This window comes from Paroedura picta, chromosome 12 (genome assembly GCF_049243985.1).
Source record: "Paroedura picta isolate Pp20150507F chromosome 12, Ppicta_v3.0, whole genome shotgun sequence".
In the NCBI taxonomy this organism is placed as follows: domain Eukaryota; kingdom Metazoa; phylum Chordata; class Lepidosauria; order Squamata; family Gekkonidae; genus Paroedura; species Paroedura picta.
In genome coordinates this window covers 35,642,302-35,666,283 of record NC_135380.1, presented here as the reverse complement: position 1 = coordinate 35,666,283, position 23,982 = coordinate 35,642,302, and the positions used below count along the sequence as shown (strand labels likewise).

Genomic DNA, 23,982 nt, shown 5'->3' with positions numbered 1-23,982 from the left:
AGTTTGACTACCCCTGGTATATGTCAATGTGTCTCCTTTGGCTCAACCTGAAGGTAAAATGTATTCTGGAACGCACCCTGAATCTCTAGTTGAGGGAAACCCTGTTTGTAAACTGTCCGAACACTGGGATGGAAAGAAGGAAAGCAAACACTGAGGAATATAGTATGGTGAGGCTTTTGAGTTACTCACATGACATCCACCAGGGAGAGCAGAGAATAGTAACGTGCCCCTTGTCACCAAGGCATTTTGAGGCATGGAGAAGCTCTAAATTAGTGGTAGAGCAGATAATGGGTATGGAAGATATATCAGGTACATTGAAAGGCTTTCAGGTAGCATAAGCTGGGAAAGATCAACTATCAATCAGAGTAAATGAAATGAACAAGATAGACCAGGGATACCAGGCAGGGCTCCCTGGAGCTCTGGGGCTTTGTGAGAGCTCCCCAGGGGCTCCCCATCTTTCCCCCTGTATCCTGCCTTAATGATATCCTGCCCCACTTTTGGCCAGGTTCTGGGGCTCCTTGAAGCCTGAAAAAGTCCGAAGGTTGGAAAAGGCTGAGTCAGACAAATGGTATGACAGTGCTTCAGTCTATAGTCTCTTTTTCTATAATTTGACTAGATGTCAGGGCACCAACTGTTTCACCAGGAATTCAGTATTTATATATGGGCACTGCTCTATACAGAAAGAAAGTGTAACATGACTTATTTGTTTAACCAAATTTGCAGGCTGTCTGTAATGGCAGTTTTCAAAAGAGAATATCAGAATTAGCTATTCTACATCAAAAATAACTTGTTTACACTGACTGCCAAACGCATCCTCAAATTACATTCCCTCCAAAAGAAAGGAAAGGGTGACAGTGACCCTTTGATTTAAAGGTGTTCCAAAGAAACTGGGTTGCCGCAGAAATAGCCCTGCTTCTAGTTCATGGCAGCCTAGTATCCACTGATGACAGCACCTGAAACAGGCTCAGAGGCACAACTCAGGGCTCAGGAACTCTTACGGAAGTTGAAATACTCATTTCCCTAGGGCAGCCTTTCTCAACTTTTTTACCATTCAGGAACCCTGAAACATTCTTCAGGCTTAAAGAAACTCCAGAAGTGGCAGGATCGTGCAGAATGTGGTTAAGAAGCATTGCTGTGTACATGCCCACCTGGGGCCCCTCCCCTTCCCACCCCTTCCAGGCTCACCATTGGTCATTTTGGGAGGGGGGGATGTTGACATGAGCATATATAGTCATATGACCTGATAAATGTTTAATGCATATTAAACATTAATATATTAAACATTATAATATTAAACATTAATATATATTAAATTAATTAACTCCCACCCATCTGGGGAAACCCTTCCAGGGCCATCAAAAAAACCCAGGGTTTCACAAAGCCCTGTTGAAAAACCCTGCCCTTGATCAATTATGACTTTAAAGTTTAATCAGCCCCTGATTTTATGCCCAGCAATTGGGCATATAAACAGACCAAAAGGCAATGAGGAAGGGGAATTGGGAAGGAATAAACCTCCAAGTGCTTCAAAGAACAGCAGGGGGTCTACAACTAAGAGGATGTCTCCTCCTAGCAGGGGTTCTGGAAGTCCTGGCTCCTTGAAATTAATAGAAGACACTATTTAAAGATGGCCACTCCTTTAAAGCAGATCCACAGAATATCTGGCTGTGACATGGCTGCAGAAAGCACACGAGTCTTACCAGAAAGCAGGGTGGTAACTGAGAGCTTCCTCTAGGGCAGGGTAGTCAACCTGTGGTCCTCCAGATGTTCATGGACTACAATTCCCATGAGCCCCTGACAGCAAACACATTTGCTGGCAGGGGCTCATGGGAATTGTAGTCCATGAACATCTGGAGGACCACAGGTTGACTACCCCTGCTCTAGGGAACACTGTCTCTTCCAAGGAATCTCCAGGTGTAGGAAGGCCTAGTGAGCATTTGTGCCTGGCCCTAAATGTCTGGATCAAGCTCCTTCCCCCCAACCCAAACTGCAAGGAAACAAGATGGGGGGAGTGTTCGGTTTTTCTCTTGTGCAAAACCACATGCATTTTTAGGCACCTGCAGTCTTTCTCCAGATCCTTTGACTCATCCGTACAGTAAAAGAATCGCCCTTTGAAGAGCTGCACAGCGATGACAGCAAAGATGAACATGAAGAGCATGTAAACAATGAGGATATTCAGGACGTTCTTCAGAGAATTCACCACACAATCAAAGACTGCCTGCAGGGAGAGGAGAGAGAGAGAACAATCAGTCTTCATAAAAAAATGTAGGTACAAATCTCAGCTCAGCAGCGAAATTCATTGGAGTTATTGGACTGGTCATTCTCTCTCAGGATCTAACTACGCAATTCACTATTTCCAGGAATGCGCCAGATTTGTCAACAGAATATATCTCTCCATACTTCGGAGATATTCTCAGGCCTGATTAGAACTCATGCTGCAAGGCTCCAATACCACCCAATTCTCCTGTCCTAGACCCTTTGGTTGCCTTGTTCAGAAAACTGTATTTACTGATAAGCTACACATTAAATAGTGGGGGTGGGGCGAGAGGCTTAAGGAGAACTGGTTTTTGTATGCTGCTTTTTACTACATGAAGGAGTCTCCAAGCAGCCTACACTCCCCACAACAGACACACCTACCTGTGAGGTAGGTTAGACTGAGAGAGCTCTGAGACAATGGTGACTAGCCCCATGGTCACCCAACTGGCTGCATGTGGAGAAGGAATAGGGAATGACACCCAGTTGTCCAGATTAGAGGTGGCTGATCTTAACCACTACACCAAGCTGGCTCTCAGTACATCAAGTAGGCTGTCTCCACACACTGCACTTCTTATCCAAATTGAAGAAGAACAAGACGACTTTGTACTTATATGCCACTTTTCTCTACCTGAAGGAGTCTCAAAGCGGCTTACATTCGCCTTCCCTTTCCTCTCCCCACAACAGATACCCTGTGAGGTAGGTGAGGCTGAGAGAGCCCTGATATTACTGCTCAGACATTGGGCCCATATGTACCTGAAAAGTAAAGAACTCCCAGACTACATTGTTCAACCAGACACAGGGACTTTAACCTAGTAGTTAGTCCTCAGCCTAACCTACCTCACAAAATTGTTTCAAGAATACAATAGAGAAAGCCATGTACATTGGCCTGATAATGTGTACTATTCAGGAACTATTTAGTTGAAGATCTATTAACAAGCTCTCCCTGAAAAAGAGGAAGAGGACCTCTGGGTGTTGACAATGCTGTTATCAAATGTCATCCATGTTAATGACTTTTGGATGTCCAGATTAGATGGGAACAGATGGGTAAAGTTCATGCTGCAACAAAGAAGCCCTAAGGAAAGCCAGGCTCTAGGCTATTTAGGGCTTCTGAGATCATTGTTAGCATTAAAGGGTAACAAACCAGCAGATAGAGGGTAAGAACAAAAGAAACCAAAATAACAGTAGTCAAATGCAAATACTGAGTTTTATGCCGGGAGGGGTGGTATATAATCCTATTAAACAAGCAATCAATAATCTGCTGTTGGTTGTTTCTGTATTTTTATTTATGTTGTTTATGCATATCAAATAAGAGCCTCTTGTGGTGCAGGGTGGTAAGGCAGCCGGCATGCTGTCTGAAGCTCTGACCATGAGGCTGGGAGTTCGATTCTAGCAGCCGGCTCAAGGTTGACACAGCGTTCCATCCTTACGAGGTCGGTAAAATGAGTACCCAGCTTGCTGGGGGGTAAATGGTAATGACTGGGGAAGGCACTGGCAAACCACCCCGTATTGAGTCTGCCATGAAAACGCTAGAGGGCGTCACCCAGTGCTTGCACAGGGGATACCTTTACCTTTATGCATATCAAATAAATAATCAATCAATTTTTTTTACTCCACCCTTCCTTAATTCTCAGAATGGGTAACAACATGAAATAAAAAATCAGTCACAATATTAGAGTATTGAAAAGAGCCTCTTGTGGCGCAGAGTGGTAAGGCAGCGATATGCTGTCTGAAGCTGTCTGCCCATGAGGCTGGGAGTTCGATCCCAGCAGCTGGCTCAAGGTTGACTCAGCCTTCCATCCTCCCGAGGTCGGTAAAATGAGTACCCAGCTTGCTGGGGGGTAAACGGTAATGACTGGGGAAGGCACTGGCAAACCACCCCATATTGAGTCTGCCATGAAAACGCTGGAGGGCGTCACCCCAAGGGTCAGACATGACCCGGTGCTTGCACAGGGGATACCTTTACCTTTACCTCATTAGAGTATTGTATGATTTTTATAGACAATTTATAGAGTATACATACCCTATATACAATGCTTATAATGTACCAGGAAACAAAATAGTATGATGCTATAAGAATCATCAGTTCAGTTCTCAGAAGGCAGAAGCAAAATCAAAAGGGGGATTTCTGGGTCAAAGGTCCAGGGGAAAGGAAACTTGCCAGCATCCCTAGTTATGGATACTAAGGTACGTTTCAAGAGGACCTAAGGGTTGAACACCTACCTTTAACTTTGGCAGGCGTTTGATCGTCTTCAGAGGCCGGAGGACCCTCAGCACTCGCAGGGACTTGATTGTGTTGATATCTTTGCCTTTGTTTTGTCTGCAAGGCAGAACACAAGAGCAACAACAGGGGGCCTTTGGTTCTTTCAGGACTCAGTCAAAGCCTTCACAGCCCAGGTAATAACCACCTTTCACCTCCAAGCAATGAAACAGCAAAATGCATTCAAAAGTTCTATTCTAGAATGGATGTCTGGAAAAAAAGGGGTCTAATTTGGGTCATATCGATGTCAGGTTCTTTCTTTGAATATTTCATTTTGATTTGAAAAACCAATAGGTATCCAGCCCCTTTTCTTGCAGAGATATAAAGGAACACATGCAAGCTGCATATCCACCCAACTACTCAAGCTCACTCCGGCGTCTCCGGATTCCTGCCAATGATTGAAAAGGCACTAAGCACAAAGACAACCTACTCTCAATGGGACCGTGGCTCAATAATAGATTAATACTTCACTTACATGCAAAAGCTCCCAGGATCCAGTCAGGATCTCCAATTTTTTTTTAAAGAAGAATCTCAGCAAGGTAAGAAAAGTTTTTCCCCTCTGCCTGAAACCTTCGAGATCTGCTGCCAACCACAGCAGCAAATACTCTGCAAGGTATACCAGAGGTCTGACTGGATGAAAGGCAGCCTCGGATGCTGTTGTATTCAGAATTCTGATGGTTTGTGATGGTTTGTAAATCCTTCCCCAATAAGCTATCTTTGTCCATGCCCGTTACCGACTACACGCCCTTGAAATGTACAATACTTGCCATCAACGTCCCCCTATGAAGAAGGGAAATCCACCTCCAAAAGGAAAATGGGAGCTTTCAGTTTATTAGCACTGTTAGAATGTTTAGACCAAGGTGTAGAAAACACAACTGTTCCCTTGAAATATTTCAGCCCTCCTTCATGGGACAGACAGCTTGATGAAGTATTTTTACCCAAGACAAACATGAAAGAGAAAGAGGACTGGCAGGCAGACTCTTTTATTTTCTTCTTATTCATGTTCTCTGGGCTCAACTTAAGAATACATGCAACTCAAACCATGCTGAGCCATGTAATATGCAGATTTATTACATGCTCACGTGATAAAAAATGTTAGTCCTGGGCTGTTCATGCAGATGAATAGGGTCTATGGGACAGAGGCGCAGCTTGAAGTAGGTGTTGCATTCCTTAGAGGAAGTTTATTTAAGCAAAGTATTTCTTTGCTTTACTACCAGTAACCAGAAATGCGAAGAAATGTTTACCATTCCATTTTCTAAGCTGACAAGCTAGCTCAGAACAGTATAGATTGTTCCCAGATGGGGAATGAAATCACTGTGTACCCAGAAGGAATGCTGCTAAAGCAGAGTTTTATTATCTTATGTCTTGTTTGTCTTAACTGGATTGTCCAGCTGATTACACAGAATCACAAGGTAATATGTTAGCGGATGGCCCAGACTAGCCTGATCTTGGTAGCTAAGATAAGTTGGCCCTCATCAGTAGTTTGGATGGGAAATCACCAAGGAACTTGCTCTGTCAGGGAAGGCAGTAGCAAACCACCTCTGTTAGTTTCTTGCTTTGGAAACCTAGGATTTGCCATACATTAGCTGCAACTTGATGACACTTTATACACACAGCATGTTAGCAAACCCTCATTGGTAAAGGTCTCTACTTCACACAAAAAAAGGTGTAATCACCACCTAGAAACAAGTTTCACTAGTTCACATGGGGGAAAAAACAGGAGGCTAGCATCCACAGGTGCCATGAGAAATTGAGTTATATTCTGAAATGAACATTTTGAGCTTGGTACTTTTACCTGTTTTCCACCCTCAACATTGTGCTTCTTATGAAATATGTGTCCTCGAGAACCAGCAGCAAGTTTGAAATCCACTGGATCAACATATCTGTTTGCCATGGCTCCTTGGAATATTTTCCACCTGATTTCCCCCCCACATTCTACTACATGCCATAAAGCATATGTCATATTTTTCTTTCTCTCTCCATCATAAAGTTTTAAAACCAATCATCATTATTTTATACATAACAAGGTGGAAATCTAGGTTTCCTCACAAATATATATTTGGCAAGGAGCTACAGTTCCTCACAGATTTCTAATAAGTATTCCTAAGCATCTACCTAAAAATGTAATGTACAGAAAGTCCTGTTTTGCACTCATGAAACATCACCTGAAAGCCTATAGAGGTAAAATGAAAGCCTATAGAGGTAAAATGAAAGCCTATAGAGGTGAAATGAATGCTTGTGCTGTTTAATCCCACAAATTCCAGTGTTAAGGTCTCAGACAGCCCTCTTTTAATGCTTAGCCATCTGCTTCAGTTCCTCTATGACATTACTGCAGTTAAACTAACAGAAACCGGAACAACTTGACTATCTTCATTTGCTGATGGCCATTGTGACATCAGAATAGATCAGTCAGCAGACGTGAGAGTTGCTCTGCAGGCAGAGCAGTCAAAGATTGAAAAGGAGACTGCAAAAGCAAAGGGGGAGAAAGAACACAGAAGGATGTATCCACAGGCCATCATAATGAAGGGCCTTAAGTCATAAGGGCTGGAAACAGATTGCTGTTGCAGTAGAGTCCACTCTTGGCTATGGCTGGAATATATCTCATAGCCAACTGAATGAGAATTGCAAATGCATGTATGAGCCATTCAGGTCATTTTTCAAGCATATGGTAAGGCTATAAATCTAATGGTTTGACCTCTCCTGCAGAAAGATTCAGATCAACCATGGAATAAAATAGAAAAGTGACTCACCCATAGCCAATACAGTAAAAGCACAAACCTCACACGAGGAGGATAAAAAAAACGGTCTGTGTATGCAATATACATAAAAATCTAGCTGTTTCCAACGTGAGCATAGGCACATGAACTACCGTTTGGCAGGATACAAACATTGTTCCAGAATGCCATGGTATGTCTGGGCAATAGGAGAATTCTTGCAATTAGGGAAATCTTTTTGAGAAATCCAGTGGATGTAACCCTATGGGCCGCTAGCAAACTAAGCTCCTTCAACCCACAGACTATTAAAACAGCTGAGTCCAAAAACACTCTTGGGCATTTTTTTTTAAAAAATAGAAAATGAATAAGAGACAATATTTTCAAAATCGAGGTGTTCTACTGCCTTGACTGAATAGCCTTTGGGATGGCTGCTCAGTACCTGAGAGAGTTTCTTTCTTTCTAAAACACAGCTCATTCATTTCATGACCACAGCCCTCAGCACAAAGAAGATGCAAAAACTAATCCAGTTGAGCTCATTCACGGTGCTAGCTTGTAAGTGGCTGCAGTCAATAGGAAAGGCTCAGTTATCAAGTCAGAACCAATCCCCCCCAGCATGTCTTATGAAGCCCAGGGTTTGAGTACATGAAATAAATTCAACCAGTTCCTTACAGCCAAATACATCCTCAGCTGAGTATTAATTATATCTGTAAGGTTGCAAGTTGCCAATAAGGCCCACTTGTAATGTTCTAAGCAGGGCTTTCCTACACCATGCTGACTTAATATTCTGGAGAAAACTCACATACTTCCATGGTAAGGGGAACAGGAGAGTTCCCTTGCAGATAGATCCTTCAGAATGTTAATAGACATAGAAGGAGGCTACTGCATAAATAAGTTAGACTACACAAAGTTAGGAATCTGGCTGTATTTTTATCCATGTGAAGCAGTAGAATATATTGACTTGTTTTCTTCTTCTGTGAGATGAGAATTCATCTGTTTCGAAAATCTCTCTTTCAAATGGAAACTTGCTGCTTGTGATGCCACCTTCAGTGGCTGTGTCCTTTTTCTAATTATCTGACTCCTCATCTTGTGAAATATCTGGTTCTGGCTGATTGGACCTCACTTCCTCCCCTTCTATTTAGGATAGAAAATTTCCCTCCCCCCCCCCCTTCAGACCTGATACACACAACATCCAGGGGTAGTCAAACTGCGGCCCTCCAGATGTCCATGGACTACAATTCCCATGAGGCCCTGCCAGCAAATGCTGGCAGGAGCTCATGGGAATTGTAGTCCATGGACATCTGGAGGGCCGCAGTTTGACTAGCCTTGATATCCCATGCATCTCAGAAAGGGAGCTTGTCACTAAGAGCCCAAGCAAGAAACAATGGAGCTCTCCATGGTCCTGAAAGGGCTGCTCTTCTGAACCTTAGTAAGGACATTGTTTTTTTTTTAACCTCACTACATATGCTAACCTCATTCAACTCTTATATCCACATTCCTTACAATCTCCTCTTCCTTTTATTTGATTTGGGACAATGTGACTGTAATGTCATGAAAGTAGTATGTAACGTAATTTAGAATCTAACTCTCTAGTCTCAGGTCAAGATAATAAACTAGCACAGCTTCCATGCTTGGGTAGAGACGGATAGGGCAAGCAACTTCTAATCATTTATTTTCACAATTGGGAAAGTGTCTGCCATTAATCACTAACCTTGACATTTTTATTTCTCCAATGTTTTTGTGAATGACAACTGAGCCCATACTGCATAATTTGGATATGACACACTTTACTAATTTGCTACTAGTTTACTTTTGCCTTACATCTATATTCTTATGATCCTTGTTCCATCATTTGAAGAACAGTGTATGCACTGCCTTGAACAAATCTTTGTTAGTCTTAAAGATGCCATTGGGCCCAAATTTTGTTGTGCTATTTCAGACCAACATGGCTACCCTCTTGAATTTAGCAATTGCTGAAACTCTTGTGGAATTTCTTTTGTGTGCTACTACTTAGAAACCTTGATATGCTCCTAAAGTACTACAAAGATCCCCAGGATATAGCCTGTAACCCACTTTCTTCTCTGACAAGCTCTTATCACAGACCAAAAACTAGTTCTCTGCAATAGACCTTGGCAGAGACCAAAACTGGATATGGCAGCTCTGGAAGTTTGGCTTTGTGTTATTATATTGTTAATCCAGATAAAGCAAATGTAAGCAAATGAGATCTGTTAAGTTGGGAAAAGGAAATGTCACCAATGATGAGTAACAGAAGGGCAGAACAGTCAATGGAACAGGTGTAAAATAGGTCATCAGAGTGATGGCTGTGTGCATACGCAGGCATAGCAAGGCTGCAAGGGACAGAAATAGTGTATTACCCCATGACACTCCTACAGAGAGATCCCAGCAAGAGGAAGACAAAGAAAAAGCACAGAGTCAGTGGCAAAAAGGAAGTGCATGTCATCACAATAACTTCAAGGCAAACATATTTTTAAAAATTCCCTCCCACCGAACCCTTTTCACAAAGAAAACAGGAAGTGAAACAACTGCATGCATGCATACCCATCCTTCACATTTGTAGACAGGGCCAGGATACTTTCAGATTTCCTTTTCACTTCAGAAGGAAGTGTTCAAAAACATGGCACAGTGTTAATTTTAAACCAACTAACTACGCATTTGTTGAACCCAGCCATTTCTGACAAATACTCCAGTTGTTTCTAACTCTCCTTCTCATCAGTCCATAGCAGCCCAGTGGTGAAACTTCACACCAAAACCTCAAGGTGCCCAGTACAAATCCTTGACGGAGCAACAAAGAAGCTGTAGAACAATTACAGAAGTTAGGAAGTATGGATCACACTGTGGACCTACCTTGCGTATAAATGCTTATAGAGGGGAAAGTAAGGTTTATGAGCTAGAAATTCTTAGAAACTCACACTTTACATTTTCACTGCCACAACGTTAATGAATGACAATTGAACACAAAGGACTGCTTTTCTAGCAAAGAATTATCATACTGCATATTTGGACTTATGATGCTGTTTACTAATTTGCTACTAATTTACTCTCTCCTTAAATCTGTACTCTTATCATCTCTGTTCCATTATCTGAGGAAGTGTGCATGCAACAAAAGCTCACGTCTTGAATAAATCTTTGTTGGTCTTAAAGGTGCCACTGGACACAAATGTTGTTTAGAAACTCACTGCTATTCCTAAACACAAACAAAGAAGGATGGGAGATTCTGAAATTCTCCTACATTTTCCACTAGATTTAGAGGCCTGGAGTACTTGCTCTTCTTTCCAAAGGGAAACCAGTGCCTTAGCAATACCTTATTGTTCTTTTTTTAATTTCCAGATTTATTACAGAGCACTGTGCATCCACTTGTTGTTGTAACTCTTAGTTCTTTCAGTGCATTCATACCTTTCTCCCTCATGACACAAGTGAACTGACAAAACAGTAAGAGAAAACAATTTTTGATACGGTCCCATGCAGCTGAATCAATATCATTTCAAATGCAGCCCTTCGCCAATGTGCTGCAGTGCATATAGATGTCAGTAAAATGCAATAAAATGACAGTCTCCATGCAATCATGTGCCCAATTCCACAAAGGCTGCTTTTCTTTGCAGGCTTTTTGTTTTAAAACAATGTGCTGATGTGGGATATGCAAAGGAATTGAAGGAACTGAAAGCTGCCGCCAGATCAGAATTACAAAGTGATAAAGGAACAGAAGGGGAAATCTTTTCATGCATCTATAAAAGTGAACAGGCAGGGTTGGTGCTGAAAACTGCTATGCCTTGTGGCTGTTACCGTTTGGAATGAATACATGTTTATCCCTTTTCCATTTTCACTATTCAATCCGCAAGGATACTTGGGAAAGAATGTACTCCAAATGTCTTTCCAGATTCAAAACACAGTAATACAGTACCATTATGACAACAATCATGTTTCTATAAAAGGGACCTCTTATAGCCCAGAGGGAGATCATCTTAGGCAGAACTACAGAGAAGCAGATTTGGACAGATGTCCAAGTGAGAAGGATGAGAGTTTGTGTACTCCGTTGTTGGGGATTCCAATGGCATGTGTACACTCTAAGATTCTGGTGAAAGGAAAGGTTTCTGACTCACTGGTCAGGATTTCAAGACACATGACAGCCAGTAAAAAGACCCCACATGTCAAGGCCAAAATGAATTAAGTTTGGAAAATGTAATGGGACTAGACAAAAATACCACCTTTCTGCTGACAACATTCCAACTCTGTTGCTATTAGGTAGGAATAAAGAAATGCACACTCTTTTACAACACAGCCATTTTGTAACTGTGTTTCTAAACAAAGCACCGAACAATTACCTTGCATCTCAGTGGACAGAAGACTCAATAATACATAGGTATCTAGAAAACCGGTTTTGCCTAACAGATTCGAGTGTGCGAAGAGAAGTCAATGAGAATTTTAGGTTTGAGATGTGAGAATGTACAAGGTCAAAATCTCTGCTCAGCCACAAAGCTTACTTGGGGGCTGGCAAGAGACTTAGCTTCAGGTTGGAGAACAGATCAGATTCAAGGTATTGATTCTGATATTCAAGGCCCTAAATGGTCTGGGACCCCTGTATCTTCAGGACTGCCTCCTCCCCTGTAACCCCCAAGGAAATTTAGGATCAGGCAGTTTCAATCTGCTAGGGTCCCCAGCCCTGGAAAGATAAAACTGGCCTTGACCAGAGTGGAATGCTATGTCTGGAGAGGTCAGGGCCCGCTGGGATCCCACACAATTCTGGAAGGCCTGCAAAACTGAGCTGTTCCACAAGCTGATGGTTGATGTCAGGCAAAGACATTATAAGATACAGGCCTCCCCATTTGAAACACTGATCAACAGGGACCCCTCCAAACCATGACAAATCCCCACAAGACAATAACAGGAGGCAGTTTTTGTGTGTGTAGGACTGCTGTTTTATTGTTTAGAATTTATTGTTTTAAACTGTTGTTAGCACCCTGAGCAAATGGGGATGGGACACTATACAAATAAAATATTATGTATCATTTACTTTTTGTAAAGCTCATTTATTGTTTTAAACTGTTGTTAGCACCCTGAGCAAATGGGGATGGGACACTATACAAATAAAATATTATGTATCATTTACTTTTTGTAAAGCTCATCTATCTATCTATCTATCTATCTATCTATCTATCTATCTATCTATCTATCTATCTATCTATCTATCTATCTATCTATCTATCTATCTATCTATCTATCTATCTATCTATCTATCTATCTATCTATCTATCTATCGTTATACATTATATATGGTTATATTTAGAGCTGAGAAGCTGCTTATTTTTATATTTCCAGAGAGCATTCATTGCATTAGTTTTCTTTGCCTAAGTACATTCAGCAACCTAAAGCCTTCTATGAATCTCACAAAGGCTGTATCCACCATTCTACCCAAAAAGGACTCTCGAAGTAGATAACAACGTTGTAAAGATAAAAGAAAAGCAAAACTATCATTATCAGTCAAATCAACATTTACTACCACATGATTCTAATGATCTTATAACCAGCATTATTGAAATCCCAAGTTCTTAAAACCATGTCATTGGCAACATAACTTGGAGAAGTCCTGATTAATTTTTTTGACGATATAGTAGAATACCAGAAAGAGTGGTTCAAGAAAAAGCTTCCTTATGAGCAAATTCCAGAGCCATGAAGTATCCTCGATTTGTCACCTTCCATACCTCTGACATTGGGAGCATACTGAGAGTGGTATCACCACTCCTGAAATAAAAATGAAGACTTGGCCATACCTACATGGTGACTGACTGGCTTATTGGTAAAGGTGTGGGGCTTGCAAGACATCCATAGGGTCTGTTGATTAGCACTGGCAAGATAGTAGCAGCCAGAGCAGTCACTAGTATTTTCAGCCTAGATTCATTAATCTACATAGCAAGAGCCATCAGTTTCTATCTAGCTTCCATCAGCCAACCAAACATACTCAACAGTTTTCTAGGGTGAACTCAGGGCAAAGCTTCTTAGAAATGGTTCTCTCCCTGCCCCTCTTTTTCCTAGAACACACCTGAGTCCTACAGCAGGCAGGCAGAACAATCTGCATTTCTGCCTCTGAATTAATGGGCGAAAGACCCCTCTATGGCTTGGAGAAAATCTTTCTCCAATTCTACACCTTCAACAGAAACACATCCTGAAAGCATCTAACCATCAAGTTGCACAAATTGGGTTGTTGTTCTCAAAAGATCAGACAAGCAATGTGAAGATCTGTACTAAACAAGGAGCTTAAAGTGGGAAAGCTGTCAACCAGCTAAATTCAAGATGTCAGAGAGCAGTTTGAAAACCCCACTTATAGAGAAATATGGACAGTAATGAAGAATAAACTTGGAGAACATATCAGGAAAAGCAATGCCATTTTGAACACATGAGAGCAGATTTTGAAAATATTGTCAAGTGGAGTTTCCAGACAAGACAAAAACATTGTTGCCAATTACTCCTGGTTTATCTGGCATATCTTACAACCCGCAGGCCCCAGCTACACCAAATACTCGTTGTATAAATCTGCCTTGGAGCCTTCTAGGACTCTGACTCACACTTGCCTTTACTGGAAAGGAAAAGATTGCTGTGGTTTTGATGCATTCCCAACCAACCTAGGGCATAAGAAGCCTCCAAAAGGGTGTGCAAAAATAACAAAGAGCAACAGCTAGAGGGATGTCCTGAGCAAAGATGGATGTCTTTTCTCAGCCACCAAGAAACATGGGGCTTTTTTTGTCCTCTCACCGAAGGGCAGAACTAGACATTACATGAAGCCCCATAATCATTTTTCTCGTCAATCACTTCAAAAAGAAAAAGACAGAAGAATACAGCTGTGGGGCTGAGGGAAGATAGATGCATCAAGAAAGAGGTTATAACATCTTTTCCTCTCTGCGCTGTTTCTCCAATGAGTCCCTTCCTCCCAGTTGCTATTACTCTTGCTGAGGAAAATTCATAGATGCTCATATTGCCCCCAGCATGGGTAAAAGGAGGGGAAATGGGGAAAGCGTATCAACTAGATTCTGTTGTTCAGCAAGATGCCGATCTGCTCCTGTCTTCCAGAGTTCTGATCAATGAGTGCAGAGGCACTGAAATGACAGTGAAGGCAAGGTGAATTTTTTTAACAGCAAGACCTAAGTAAGTTACCCTATTTTAGAGCCCCGGTGGAAAGAAGATATATTATGTCACTGGTCCCTTACCTATCAGTTATTGAGCTCAATCTCAATTCATGGGCTTTAACATTGGCTAGATGTGAAGCCCTACATATAGTCATTCCTGAGGGCAAGTATAAGAGGATCCCTTACTCTGAAAGGGATGTGCAATGGGAGAGATAGAATCTATAGGTTATGTTCACCTTCACTGCCCATACCATAAAGAGCCACTCCTGGGTGAACTCCACGATTGCTCAGAGGAGACTTGCTTAGACAGATTATTGAATGGTGCTCAAGCTAAGTGCCCAAATTCTCTGCTAATTTGTGCAGAGCCTGAAATAAGATAACTGATGGTAATAGTGGCTAGGGCATATTATGATGTTTTATGCTTAAGTTTCATATTCTTTTATGTGATTTTAGTTTATTTAGATGGCTTTCTATTGTTTGTATCTGTATTTAACATGCGATGGTCTATGACCGTAATAAACTACATGTACCAACTTTTTTGAAATTAAAAATCTTATACTGATATTTAATATAATTAAATCTTTTAAAGGATATTTTTAGAAGTTCTTAGCCCCCTGCTCTAATTTCTGTCTACTGGATGGATTCTGGTGGAAAGATCTGAACAGAAGGAGGCAAACTTTTTGGTCTTGTATGTGTTAAAAATGTGGCTTGCAGAAGGAGAGAACTTCAACCACCTCATACGACATGATTTACATCCTGCTCCTCTTCTGAAGCAAGGTGTGGCCACTTTTATGTTCCCAATGTCAACAGGAATGGATGACTTCAAAGGCTCTTTTTTGAAAATGGCTACCAGCACTTCCAGTTCAGCACTGCCTCACTTTCTGCTCAGGAAATCAGAGTCCCCCAAAAGAAAAGCTACTTACGAAAAGGCGAAGGCCACAAGAGCCCCACTGACCACAATAAAATCCAGGATGTTCCAGAGGTCACGGAAATAGGCTCCGGGGTGCAGGATGAGTCCCAGGTCTATCATCTACACAGGAATCAAAAGCAGAGCAAAAGGCTTCAAGCATATATTAACATTTACACATATGCACAGCTGCAGGAAATCTCTTTCACTACTGAATGGATGGCAAAGGAAGAAAGAATGTAGCACCTTTAGAGCTCACTCTGCAATGAACCGACCTTCCCACTGACACCTTGCTGGTGAGACTTAAAGACCATTAAATGTTGACAGGTGTAAACTGACCATTGGTGTTGACTTGTGCTAACAGAAAAGAACCACAAAGGAACTGAGTTTTTTTTTTAGCACCATACTTACATTGGAAAAAGAGTATATAAGGGGATATATATAACCTCGTATCCCTAAATCAATGTGAGCATCACCCTCAGGCATGCCTCTTTCTGTTAGTGAGCCATCCAAGAAATAGATCAAGATGAGTCCAGTAGAACCTTAAAGACTAAAAAAAAATGTGGCAGGTTTGAGTTTTCGTCAGCCACTGCTTACTTCTGCAGATACCAATAGATACTGGGTGACTGGAACGAGGCAGTGGCATCCACTGGGAGGCCTGTTGAACCCAGGGGCATGGAACTCTCAGGAGGCCATCAACAGTCAACACAAGCAATTCTCAAGCCTGCTTTCCAGTGGGTTAGGGTGCCCTTTCCATCATCTGGGATGGCTGCTGGTATTGGCCATGGTGGGAAGAAAGGGTGGGGCTACAGGGAACTGAGTGTGAAGGACAGCTGGAATGAGGCCTGTAGGGTAGGATTGGCTGTGGGGCAATGCCTTAAAGTCATTTGTGAAGTACACATGGGGGTGCCCCCTGCCGAGGAAAACCAGACACTTTGTAACAAGGGATCAGGTGCAGCTAATCATGGTGTTCTCAAGACTGTTGCAAAAATGGACGTGGAATGCCACAATTGCAACTGAAAGTGGTTATTTTGCACCTGGGAAGGATGGAGCTGCAACCATTGCCCAGATATCTCTAGATGTCACCAACTGAATGATGCCGACATCTGCTAAAAGAACCAAAAAGAGATTCTTACCTTTATCACCATCTCAAAAGTAAAGACACCAGTAAATATGTAATCCAGGTACTTGAGAGCCTAAAATCAGAATAAGAGACTTGGTTGAAAAGGTGACAGATCTTATACAAGAACAGCAAAGAATGAATGGGGTTCCTATAGGAGTGGATTTTATTACTATAACTGTATCGTCAACACAAGTTTCCATAGTATGACTCTCCCGTAACCAATATCCCCAGATTTTTCATAACATGGCGCCATTTTGTTTCTGGATTAAAACTCACAGCAATCAAAAGAGACATAGGATGGTACCCTTCCACTGTCAGAAAACCACCAAGGGGATGGACTGTCTCCTCCATTCCAAGAACTCCTTCGTTCAGCAGAAGATTTATCATAGCAAGGAAATCATCGGGTTAACTTTTAAGTATTTTTTCAATGGAAAGCATCCTCCATTCCCAAGAAATTGTAGTGTGGACACCAAGCACTGACCGACTATGCAAAACAAATAAAAATTGGGGTTCTGGAAGTCAGTCCTGTTTTTGCTTAGTCAGTCAGTGCTTGGTGTTCAAACTGTGATTTCTTGGAAAAAGGGATATTTCCTCTGCCTTGCATTACTTCCAGTAGGATGTGCATACCAATACCCCAGAGTTGCTCTAGCAATGGGGAATGGAGCAAACACAGCTATGAAGAAGTACACAAAATGCAGGAAAGGGTAGAAGACAGAGGTTTGTCACCAATATTTCCCTGCTGCCAAGAATGACAACTTTAGCAGCAAAACTTGAACCGTGTAAAATTTTGACATAGCAAGACTACTCACCTCATTCCTTGGTGACTCAGCTTGTACTGGGTCTTCAGCAGCCAATGCAATGCTGCTGAGTGCGATAACAATGAGGATGACCATTTCAAAGTAACGCATATTCACAATGTAATGACATAGGCGCCGGATTCTGAAAGAGCCAAAGAAAAAAATCACAAGGAAGAGCTATTCTGCTATGAGCTACTCCACAAGAACACTCATCTCCAAAAGTTGTTGGTAGGGGCAACATGCTAGAAAGGATAACAAGAATGAGAAAAATGTATGCTACAGATGGGCACAAATTGAACCATGATGAATTTTGCCCTGTTTGTGGTTCAGGAACCAAAGTTTGTGATGGGTCTACTGTCAAGGACTTTCATGAACATTTAAGGCAATTCATGGGGTTTGTGCTAGTTCCTGACCAGAGCAGAATGAAGGGATTTAAAGGGAGTCCAAGTCTCTCATGCTTTTTGCTCTATCCGATGTTAAGTATGTTAAGTATGGCAGGACCCCCTGCCTCACAGACAGGCACACTGTCTTCTACAACCAATGGCACCCCTCAATAGTCTAGGCTTAAGCCAAAGCCATCACACTGCTAAGGTCTGACTAAGCCAAGTCAGACTCCATCTTAGAAATCTTGCTCTCTGCCTTAGGTCCCAAAGTACAGCCTCTGCCTAATCCAGGTGCCTCCTAGCTCAAATCTTGCCCCCCAGGTTACCTCCCACCCCATTGTATTGCTGATTGAGTGGACTGGCTCCATCCTGTTTGCCCAGGGGCTCCTAGGCAAACCTATTTGTCTTGCAACATATCCATACTTGGCCCCTCTGCCAGGGGAAATCTCTTCCCCAAACCCTACCGCTGGACCCACTGAGTTCCATGGCTCTCTTCCTCAGAAACATTGACACCTTTGTTTAAGCCCATCTATGGCCATCTCCAGATCCGGCCAGGTCCTTGTCCAACATCCTGAACCATGGAAAATCCCATCAGGTGCTCACCTGAGTCTTGTCACATAGCCCCCTCCCCAAAACCCCATATATACCATGGATTCAGACAGCCACTCTGAGTGCTTTCCAACTCGGGACCTCCCATGCTGGCTCATGCCACTTCCTCTGGCTCTCCATTCTTCGGACAGGTAATTATACCAAGCCTTCCACCCTTCTTCCCTTTCTCTATATGGCTGTTTGTAAGTGTCTGAGGTTGCACTCGAAAGCTCACACCTTGAATAAATCTTTGTTGGTCTTAAAGGTGCTACTGGACTCTGATTTTATTGTTGTAGATGTGTTAGCTATTTGTGTGTCTTTTTGTTATTTTCTTTCATTTACATTCCCCACAAGCTCAAAGACATGTGTTCTAGGACACGAGTGCATGCAATTCGGGTAACACAGAAAGCCATAAAATCTTTTGGACTTTCTGTTGCAGAGAATTTAAAGTTTAAAATGCTCTGTGCTGCTCAACTGTTTGAAGGGGCTTTCTTTGACAGCCCCTTTAAACAGCTTAGGAGTAGGAAGAAAATTGATCTGTGTGGCTAAGCTGTCTGAAATTGCTACCTACGTCACAGCTGTTTAAAGGGGCTTTCTTGGGTTCAATTCTGAGCCATTTAAATCACTGTTCTTGGCTCAGCCTTGCAGATAATTTAAAGTTTAAACTGCTCTGTGCTGCTCAACTGTTTGAAGGGGCTTTCTTTGACAGCCCCTTTAAACAGCTTAGGAGTAGGAAGAAAATTGATCTGTGTGGCTAAGCTGTCTGAAATTGCTACCTACCTCACAGCTGTTTAAAGGGGCTTTCTTGAGTTCAATTCCGAGCCATTTAAATCACTGTTCTTGGCTCAGCCTTGAACCAAACCACAAAAATGCGCTTCATGCACTGCCCTCTATACAGATATTCCACAGAAATTGAATTAACTGAAATCTTTAATGTTTATCATGCAGCTCTGATGGACAGATGTTAGTGAAGATGATAGGGAAGTTTCAAAGTAAGAAACAATTTTTTATAAATGTGTCACTTTAAAGATGACAGATTTTTATAAAATATGAGAGTTTGTTGTTCAGATAGCTGACTTTGTTTTCTATAATGGGTTCACTAATAAGAGCTTGTTTGATAGGGGATGTTTCTGCTAAACGGAAAATAGGACAAGAAAAATGAAAAATAAACCTTTGCCCTTACAGTACATTTTCTATTATATATGTTTAAGCTACACTGTAGCTTCTGTTGCTAAATATAAATTAATGACAGTTTCTCTGTATTGTAATAAAGGTTTTTTGTTTAGAATGAACAAGGTTTTTCTGATAGGCAGAAGGTATATTAATAATGTGAGAATGCTGCTGTTTTTCTAATATTTCTGATCTTCTAATTAATTTTGAAATTGTGAGTCTTCAAGAGGTGCCAAGTAGCTGAACATCTCCATTTGTTACCTTAATTAATGTCCACATATTTCTCAAAGGATGCCTTCCTCTTTTAATTCCTGATTGAATGTTGATTAGCTTCTTTGATATTTCACAATCTTCTCTTCTTTCTTTCTTTTGTATTCCATAACCAATCCCACATTTCTTATTTGAGGCTATATTCAGATGTTATGAGCAAACTGGAGTTGAGGCCAGGAAGGAAGGAAGACCTAATAGGTGCTTGTCCCCCTGCCTGAAAATCCATCCACTCAAGAAAAAATCCATCCAGCACTGTCTAGCCCAGGGGTAGTCAAATTGCGGCCCTCCAGATGTCCATGGACTACAATTCCCATAAGCCCCTACCAGCAAAGACTAGCAGGGGCTCATGGGAATTGTAGTCCACTGACATCTGGAGGGCCGCAGTTTGACTACCCCTGGCCTAGCTCCTTCAGAAAATGATTTTAATCAAAGAGGAAGTGGCTTTTGACATTTTAAAAACTGATATGATTGTTTTAATGTAAATTTGTATTGACAGTTTTGAAAACCTGTTACTACCTGCCCTGAACTGTCTAGGAAAGGGTGGGTTATAAAAATAAAACTGATTGATCGGAATGAATAATTTTTACACCTAGTTTGAAGCTGCACTCTTGATCATAGTACCAGGAAGTCTGGAAAATATTTGAAACCAAGAATCTATTTAGTCAATAAAATTATCTCTTGGTTAGCAGTGTGTTTATTTTACTTCTTTATCCTCTGTTTTAATTCTGTTACAAGTGATTTGCGTGAGATTTCAAGGAGGTCTTCTATCCAACCTCTAACCAAAAACAGACTTGTTTAGCTTCACCAGATGGGCCATATCACATTTCATGAAGCAAAAGGATCAAAAATTCTCCACATATGCTGTCAAGTGACAGAAAAATATAAAATTTGTATGCAAATGTCTTATACATTAAGTTATTAACGCATATACAAAATGTGTTTAATAAATTCCATAATCATTAAAAAAAATAAAAAGACTCCAGATGGCAAACTTATGTTGAATCTTCAAAGGCATATCAGGTTTGTATGGAGATAAGATAGGTTCTCCTTTCTTCATGCACCCCACCATTCATAGGTGCCATGCACTGTCCAAACAAGTCCCAAGTCCCAAATTATCATTAAATTGAAGAGCACAACATTACTGGAAAATAGATTTCAAGACAGAAAAATAGTTGGGTTAACTCACGGGTTGGTAGGACTTAGAATGAACATGGAGCTATAAGGCAGGATTGGTTTCGGTCCATTTTTGGTCAAGTCATCAGCATCCATGTCTTTCTTCTCTTCTGTTTTCATTTCAAATTCAATATTATTCACTGCAGTGAAGCCAAAAGGGAGCATGCATCACAAGAAGGGATTCCAATTTATTTGAAGATTTTTTTTTACCTTAAATAGACTGCTCAACCATTTATTACCCAGTTCATTGGTCAACTTAATATATATCTTTAAACTGTATCATTTATCATGAAACTGAGCTATACTAGATGCTACACAAAAGCAAAAAGAAAACTGGCTTTGCCTGATGGCACTGAGCGTAATATAAAAATGCACATATTGCAGTGCTTTTACAGACAAAAGTTCCTGAATGAAGGCAACAAAGGGTGGATGGTTGACCATTTTACAGCCCATTTAGCCTTATGTTACTTCAAGGGATGCTTTCAAACTTCTCATAGCTGCTATTTCAATCCCCCAAATTCCATTTTAATTTTCTTCTTCTTTAAGGAAGAAGAAACTAATTTGTTATTCTTTACTCTTGCACCACTTTCTGTTTTATTTCCCTGAATTTTCCCTATGAAATGTGCACATTTCACCATTACTTGCATATCAAAAATTGCATTATGTATGTACATGATATATAATGCACACATACTCTGTACGCATAAATAATGCATCAGATGCATATAAAACAGTGGAAGAAGCACTTGAAATGAAATGAGACATGAACAACTGAGTTAAAGTAGGTTGTATTAATGGCTGGTCTACATCAACAAAGAAACTTGTCCTACTTTTGGAAGGTGGATTTCTGGCTAACAAGTAGGCCACCACAACACTAAGTGTTTGGCACACATACACAACAATCCAAACTCTGCCAGTGTTCCTACTGTCTTTACTAATCCTCAGTGACAGCAGTTTTCAGCTACACATAAAGCCATGCTGAGAGGTACTAAGTGTCATCTCCAGCCCCTCTGCTCAGCACCAAAGGTGCCTCATTCTCAATCTGTCTGACTGCTCAAGTCATTGATGAGCTGGTGCAAGAAACAGCCTTTCATCCATAGAGGTCTCAGAGCAGGGGTAGTCAAGCTGTGGCCCTCCAGATGTCCATGGACTACAATTCCCATGAGCTATTGCCAGCCTTCGTGAAAGCTGAAAGGAGCTCATGGGAATTGTAGTCCGTGAACATCTGGAGGGCCAAAATTTGACTACCTCTGCCTCAGAGTATTTGTGCAATTCTGTACCTAAATTGTAGCAACCTATCCCTATTCATGCCAAGCTATGGCCTACCAAATCTCATGATCAGGCCAATCCTGGAACACTGTAAATCAGGCTGGAAAAAAAATCCTTCAATTCCAGTTAAAGCAAAGATCTTGTTTATCTGCTTAATTATTCCATTATTCCAAAGGGCGGGTGGGACAGTCAGTTTGCAGAAAGCCTGCAACGTAGTACCAAAACTAGCTTTCAATAGCTGCTGATATCTCTTTTGCCCATAGGCCATCCTCTATGAAGCAGCAGACAGCTCATAGTTTCTCCAGTAGGAGCCCCATGCAAATCCTGGGAAATGCTAGCAAAAGAGCTGTGCTATAGCCCTGTAGGCTGTGAATTGGCTTACGATGCCTGTATACAACACAAAATTAGTCAATACAATCTATACATCTAGCACTAGAATGGCGAAAACTAAATGAGGTTACCAAAAATTTGAGCAAATATCAAAACAAGGAAAACAGGAACATTTGCTCATCCCCAGTTATCATGCTTCTGCACCCGACCGTCCAAGATGGCACCCACTACCTTAGTGTTTTGATTTCAAGTCATCAGCAAAACGGTTTGCTCTCTTGCAACCAGGGAGTTGTAGGAGAGCTGAAGATTCTGTTATTCAGACACACCAGCAAAGCTAGAAACACTCACTTGGAATTATAGTCGTGTCCCCTGGAGGAGCAGTGACAGGAATGTTCACAGTGGCAGTTTTGTCCAGTGATGGCTGACCCATGCGGGTGACATTCTTCTGGTTGTCAGCATCCTCTGGCTGTTCAGGCACTCTCTGTAGACAGGTACTTGGCAGGGTGTGCAGTGGGGCAACAATCACACTCCCACCAGCCTCCGTGTCACTTTGACCTTCCCTGAAATGCAAAAGCAAGGATTATACATTCACCCCACGTGTGCAGCTTTATTAGCTTTTCAAGAGGAAGTTACTTGACAACCTGACTCCTCTTCCACTGGACTTTGCAGTAAGATCCCAGGTTGACAGATCTCCATCCCTCATCACAATGGATGCCTTCAAAATTCTTCTTATCCAAATTTCTCCTCAGATTTTTATGTACTGAATTTCCTGGTTTTATTTTTCAGGTAGATCTATGGTACTAGGATTCCTTCATGGTATAACTTTTTATTTCCCGGATTTATACAAACGGCACATGCAGTGCTACAACTTTCAGTTCCCTCCATTTATGCCCCCCTCCAGTTATCAATCCGGACAGTTTAACCATAAAAGACCCACTATTTTTTAAAAAAACGCCTGGATTAAATCCTAAGTATGATTATATAAAGAATTATTATGCATTTTTAAATGACATTAGAGTGCACTTGTTCAGCAAAAACAAATGAAATAATTTTGATATAGGCAAACATATGAGCCTATAAAACTAATTTTTGTAGCATTTTATCAATGGGCACATGAATGCTAATGAAGTACCTGACTCATTCTGCACATACTGGATAATACACTTTCGACGTGGTCTTGCAGCTGTATTTTCCTGTGCAAGACAGGAAAATCTCTTTCTAAAGTGCATTGAGAGTGCATTATCCAACATGTGTGCAGAATGAAGGGGGGAGATTTGAAGGGATGCAAGGATGCAGCAGAGTCAAAATGCTCAGTTCCTATATTAATTTCAGAAATTCTGGAGGATTAGAACACAGTGCAAAGTAAAATGCCAGAACAATAAAGGAATAAAATAGGGGAAATCCTCTTATCTCAGTATGTTAATTCTTTCTCTCACTCTTGAGATTCCTGCTTCAGCTTTCTATTCAAAGGTAATATCTGAAGCAACTTAACTGAATTAAAACAACCACTTTCAAACAATACTGCAGAACCGGCAGTGAACAAATCCTGCATACTTGAGGGACTGCCTACCTCCTTATGCCCCCCCGCAGGGCACTCCACTCCATGGGTAAGAAT

At 41.4% G+C, this 23,982-nt stretch overlaps 1 protein-coding gene across 11 annotated transcripts in view; it reads right to left on the bottom strand.

Annotated features, from left to right (window-relative positions):
- Positions 1-23,982, bottom strand: part of CACNA1B (calcium voltage-gated channel subunit alpha1 B) — a 388,158-nt gene that overhangs the window by 77,300 nt on the left and 286,876 nt on the right. For all 11 annotated transcript variants that reach the window (XR_013225991.1, XM_077306495.1, XM_077306492.1 and 8 more), the window contains 7 exons: positions 22,716-22,927; positions 20,782-20,908; positions 17,197-17,326; positions 16,401-16,460; positions 15,281-15,387; positions 4,474-4,570; positions 2,055-2,215 (listed from right to left, as the gene is read on the bottom strand). Coding sequence is in view for 10 of the 11 variants with exons in the window: in XM_077306495.1 (XP_077162610.1) it covers positions 2,055-2,215; positions 4,474-4,570; positions 15,281-15,387; positions 16,401-16,460; positions 17,197-17,326; positions 20,782-20,908; positions 22,716-22,927 (894 nt within the window). In the remaining variant the exon portion in view is untranslated. The remainder of the gene's footprint in view (positions 1-2,054; positions 2,216-4,473; positions 4,571-15,280; positions 15,388-16,400; positions 16,461-17,196; positions 17,327-20,781; positions 20,909-22,715; positions 22,928-23,982) is intronic.